Raw genomic sequence first — 6,114 nt, forward strand, 5'->3', positions numbered from 1 at the left:
AAAGCGATGTCTTTACATTTTGAGAGAAAATGCAGGCCAAAACACATATTATGATTAGTTTATTACCATTTACAGCTAAAATAATATTAATTCGACCATCTTCTCTTATTTTCTTGGATAATTTGGCTTTATGATATTCTTCTTTGCAACAACTTAGGACATTATGGGATCCTCAGCTGACAATTCAAGTCGACCACCGCCCAAACACCTTATCTGCCCGCTGACAGGACAGATTTTCGTTGAACCAGTGGAAACTCCGGGTGGTTATGCCTATGAAAGATTGGCTATAGAGCTACACCTACAGACACATGGAACTGACCCGCAATCGAAAGAACCACTTACCGTCGGGGAGCTGCAGGACGCTACAGCATTACGTAAGGCTGCTGATGACTTCAGGGCATCGCAGACCAAAGTGACGGCTTGGTGGTTTAACCGATGATCTACCTTGGTAAATTATAGATACATTGGAATATATCTAAAATATGAAATAAGGAACCAAGTTTTACAATGTGTTACCAACCTCGGCAGAAAGGCTGGAAAGGTCAGGGATGTCTTAGCTAACTGTTTATCTTGACCAATGCACTTCTGCAAAGTAATTATTCTGCATAAACCTGTCGAGTACATCAGATATAATAAAACAATGGGCAATTAATTGCTGCATTGATATTTTAGTTTGAAAATTTAGGAAATAAATATCTTAAATTAAAACGCTAAATATCTTAAATTAAAACAGTGACTTGTTAGGAAAATCACCACTGCATAAGTTAACTACCACTCGGTGAATGCGGGCACTCGATTAAATACTGTCCCAAACTACTGTATACCAATGGCATTGATATAATTTATTGTCTTTTCAAGTATTATGACGCAATGCGGAATTGAATCCATTTGGGGGAAAAACCTATTACAGTACACGCTTCTATGTATGCAGTGAATTATGAGAAAAGACTCTAAAATATTAACTAGAATTCATTATAGTCCTACAGTTCTGTAATTTGAACTTTCAAATCTATATACTTGTAAAATACAGTTTGAAATTACTAGTTCTAATATTCTAGTTCTAGTTGAATACTTCCCAATGACTTATTAGGGCCAGTTATAATATGAGCATGGTCATGATGATATGGCGCAAACATTTGTTTGTCTTTATGTATATTATTTTTAGACTTAATTTAATTTGTAAAATGATGACTATTTGTAATTACGGTGGCTTGTTATATGTATGGTCACCCAGTTCGTAAACTATAACGCACGGGAGAAGAATACATAACGGTGAATAGAAATGGGCACTAGAATTTTATGTAATTATTGATAATAGTATATAACTCTTGTGTGATGATGTTATCATGTAGATATAGCGGTATCAATTAATAATCCTTGAGTTTTGTTATAAAAATCATAATCTTGTTGCCAATGTAACATGTAATTGTAAGGAGATGTAGATTTAGAGTAAATGACTCAGGCTTCATGTGTGGCAAGTAACTACCTTACTACTAGAATCATTAACCATAGGGTGGAGGAATGAAAGGGGTATATAATAATTTTTGCCGTGTCATTTAGTTAAGCATACTTTGGTATAATCTTGTTTCCAACAGCAACTACTTCAAAGATATGTGCTGTGATTGAAGGGGTTTACTATGCAAGCCCAACAAATAAATTAAGTTTCTGTGACTGTCATAAAGGGATTGAACACAAAGAGAACCAACTCCGCCAGGTTGTGAGTTCGAGCCCCGCTCGTGCCAACTTGTTGTGTCCTTGGGCAAGGCACTTTATCCTCATTGCCTACTGGGGGATGGGGTTGGGTTGGATTGGATGTTTGTATATTTGTTTGTTTCAATGTTTCAATATTGGCGCTGATTAAGCTGCTGCCTGCAAATTGCATTGTGTCTGTTTAGGTGTGTTTAATGTACTTTTCTAGCAATTTGACCTGCGGGTCACCATTAGAGTTTGAAATAAAACCTTCCTTCCTTTTTTATGTGTTAGTTTCACTAATGGATATTATTTCACTCCGTAAACTTTGATTTGAAATGTGTATGCTTCTTTGTATTGTGTTCTGTGCCTATAATGCATGCTAAATTTAATTTAGAGATTTTAATTATTGTTAGATAGCAATTGCCAGAGGTATACTATTTTGGTCTCCATGTGTGACAAACCAATATGGTGGATTAACCATCACGCACAGGTCAATTCTGAGTTGGTACTCTTTGGGTCTAATCTCTTTGGACACTATACGTAATGTAGACCAGTAACAGTACCAAACACTTACACTGTAGGGAAAGCTGCATAGATGCATATACACCATTATCAGCCAGCCATATACAGAGTGTCCCATAAATATTACCGGGCTAATGAATTTGAACGTAAGTCGAGAAATAGACATCAGAATCCAAAAATCTAAAAATCAGCGTGTAACCCATCTTATTTTGCATTTTTTACGCTAATTTTACTGGAATTGGTTGACCGATTGCGAAGAAATGAGCGATTACATAACGCATGCGTCAATTCCTTTCATTCCAAGTTTGAAAGAAAGATCATTCAACACAATGCACACTAGTGGTTAACTGCCAATGGACATCATATTTTGTTTGGTGAAATCCTTTTCGTTCTTTTTAAACAATCTGTTTCTTGCAAGACATTTAATTAGGTTTTGTTCAAATTTGAAAACCTGCAGGATATTGAAAATGAAAGCTTGCATGTAAGATGATGCTCGGTACTTGTAAATATCTTTTTTGTTAATGTTGGGAATATTTCCAAGAAATTGTAATGCAAAGTTTAAATCTTTTAAAACTTAACGCTGTAAGCACTCGATCCTTGTCATTCTTGGCTCAAATGTTCGTTGGAAAGTTAAAATATAACATATTTTCACAACCTAAAGAATTAAAGTTGGAAAACTTCCAATTGCAGAAATCAAAGTTTTTTTGGACAAACTGTTGTTCATTTTCAGTGAAAGCATGAATAACATAAGACCGTCGGATTATAAAATAGATTATGTGGACTAAATTTAATGAGATACACAAACTTTAGGAAGCGGTGAGCGAGTATGAAAAAAACGCCTGTTGATCAAACTTGGAATGAACTGCATTGATGCGCGCATTATGTAATCGTTAATTTCTTCGAAACAAGTCAACCAAATCAAATAAATTTTTCGTATGTGATGCACAATAAAATGACAAACTTCGCTACTCCGAAGGTTCGCTATTCCAAAGGTTCGCTATTCCGAAGGTTCACTATTCCGAAAATTAAAAAGGTTCTCTATTACAAAGGTTCTCTATTCCGAATATGAAAAAATGGGTTCTCTATTCCGAAAACGAAAGAAGGTTCTTTATTCCGATATAAGCCACCGTGTTCTCTACTCCGAAAATGAAAAAAAGGTTCTCTATTCCGAATATCAAAAAAGGGTTCTCCATTCCAAAATCTGGGCCACGTGACCTTTGACCTCTGGGGCCAAGATGGGCAAAGGATAAATCTACGGGGTAGGGCCCATTAGTGACCACATATGGGCCCTGGGGCCTTTTTAGTTTTAGCGCTAGCCTTGACAGAATGATGTGTTTGATGACGGAGGAAAAGGCCCTAAAAGAAACCAAGTAAAGTTTTTCGGTTAGCCATGATGTTACGAATTCCACTGCTTATAACATATTCGGAATAGAGAACCTTTTTCATATTCGGAGTAGAGAACACGGTGACTTGTTTCGGAATAAAGAACCTTTATTCGTTTTCGGAATAGAGAACCCATATTTGAATAATCGGAATAGAGAACTTTTTACATATTCGGAATAGAGAACCTTTCTGTTTTCGGAATAGAGAACCTGTTTGTGTTTTGGGAATTTTCGGAATAGAGAACCTTCGTAATAGAGAACCGTTTTTTCGGAATAGCGAACCTTTAATTACATTCGGAATAGCGAATGGTAAAATTACACGTTCGGAAAAGCGAACCTTCGGAATAGTGAACCTTCGGAATGGCGGACCTTCGGAATAGCGAGAGGACCCCAATAAAATAGGCTATTCTGATTTCTATTTCTCGACTTGCATTCAATTTTATTCACTCGGTTATTCACTTCTTTATGGGACACCCTGTATATGTATGAACAGAATGGCACAAAACACGCAATATCTATGTACATACTTTTCATTGCAGTCACTTGTTTAGTTTGTGCACAAAATTATTATCTTTCTTTATTCTTAGTTATGCCTAGTGTATAATATGTGTACAAGATCGTAGCACATGCAGCTGACGTTGTAAACAAGTTTGCTTCATTTGTGACACAATCTGCTCCATGGGGCCAAAGAAGTCATTTTTGGCAAATACATAAGAAAATACACATCAAAAAACTTTAGAACCAAGTTTGCTAGATCTTTGGTGTTTTCAGTATAGCCCAATGTTGGTATAAGGTACATGTAGTAGTTATAGTACCATGGACCAGGTCGTGTCACATTTGGAATAAGGGGATATCGAGATTTCATGATGTACCTTAATTTTTGCTGCAAACCCATCTATAACGTTTTTCCTTCTCAATATTGCCGCAAAGAAAAACATGATTAGTTTTATGTGAATGAATGGAGCCATGAATGTCAAGTGTGCAGAATTCGACAGTCTTTCCACCAGGCTGATAGATCGAAAATCACTTCTAAATTCACTATTCGGGCCAGTCAATGAAGTGTACATATTTGAGGTACTATAGTCATAATATTTACTTCCAGTTTTATTCGCAATGATGGTCTCAATTCATTAATGTTCATGTCACCATCAGCCGAAAAGTCCGATGACCACACCCACAGCTCGCTCAGTTTCGAGTGATGTTTACATTTTGAAAACAATCACTGGCCCAGTGTTGCCTAAAAAGGAGCCCAAAATTCACCTTATTCCTTACAATGTGTTAAATGGGGAAGAAATGATGGAAAATCCCCATTGAAGGAAGCTTTTGGGCTTGCAAAAGTATAGCTTTTGGGCTTGTAAACGTAGCGCGGAAAACATGCCAATGAGAGCGGAGATGATGAATTCTGTGAGTCCAGCGAACGGCTAGAAAAGAAAATCGAGTCATCAAGAGCGGCAATCAATGAATTCATGGGGTCTAGGGAACGGCCAGCGGCTCTGAAAAAGGGGGTCGTCGCCGCGGCACATACCCGTATAGCTGGGAAATGTGAGTGCCCCCCCCCCCCCCCGGGTGCGCACCGTAAATTGTCACTGTCATTAATATTTTGTTTCAATATTAAACTTGTAACCCATATTAGACATTGGTTAAGACTAAACGCAAAGCAGACTTTTTATTTTATATATCTTCATAAATTGTTGATTGTTACGAATTTTAAGAAAGACCCAGGTTTATAGGTAAGATAGTGTCAATTCTTTGAGCTCTTTCTAACATGGTTGTCATTTAACATTACCGCATTCGTTCGAAAGATTAGAATAAATGCTGTATAGAAATGTAAAGTAAGATTTGGTATCTCGTCGCAGGATGAGGACCTAAAGATGGATTCGTGGGGTAACAGTATCTGAAAAATTACAAATTTATTTTATTTTTTCATATAAAAATGACAATTACTTTTCCGCATGTCAAAAATCCAGGCACCAATCGCACAATGAATTTTAATCAAAATACAAATAAATGAAATATTTAGAATTGATCATTACCGCATTTTGTGTATAAAAATCTTGAGAATAATAAAGTTATCAAATTCAAATGGACACAACAAACAGTTTTGTATAACTATTTGAAGTAAAATCATTCCATATTTTCATACCGTTATATTAGACTAGTAGAAACTTAAATGAGAATTATTTCAAAGCGATGAGAAGTGAACACAACTATGATAATTGAAAATGTTCTCATTTCTATTAAACTTTCTCATCCAAATGAATAAGAAATACTAATTAACTTGTCAACAACCTTTTCTCATTTAAAACAATATGACAGGTGGTTGACACATTAATTAGTATTTCTCATTAATTGTATGAGAAAGTTTCGTAGAAATGAGAAAATGTTAAATTCTCATACTTTTGTCCAATTCTCATCACTTTGAAAGAATTCTCATTATAAATTTCTACTAGTGCATGATCATACAAGCATCAAATCTGGGAGCAAATCAGCTTTTTGGAATCATTTGGGGGCAACGGCA

General features: G+C 36.0%; 1 protein-coding gene across 1 annotated transcript in view; it reads left to right on the forward strand.

Moving 5' to 3' along the window:
• LOC140167655 (uncharacterized) overlaps positions 1 to 5,247 on the forward strand; it is a 57,726-nt gene extending 52,479 nt beyond the window's left edge. Inside the window, exon 27 of the mRNA XM_072190952.1 lies at positions 158 to 5,247. Coding sequence (XP_072047053.1) covers positions 158 to 439 — 282 coding nt within the window. The 3' untranslated portion in view covers positions 440 to 5,247. The remainder of the gene's footprint in view (positions 1 to 157) is intronic.
• Positions 5,248 to 6,114: the final 867 nt, after the last annotated feature.

The sequence above is a fragment of the Amphiura filiformis genome, chromosome 13 (genome assembly GCF_039555335.1).
Source record: "Amphiura filiformis chromosome 13, Afil_fr2py, whole genome shotgun sequence".
NCBI classification, from domain to species: Eukaryota; Metazoa; Echinodermata; class Ophiuroidea; order Amphilepidida; family Amphiuridae; genus Amphiura; species Amphiura filiformis.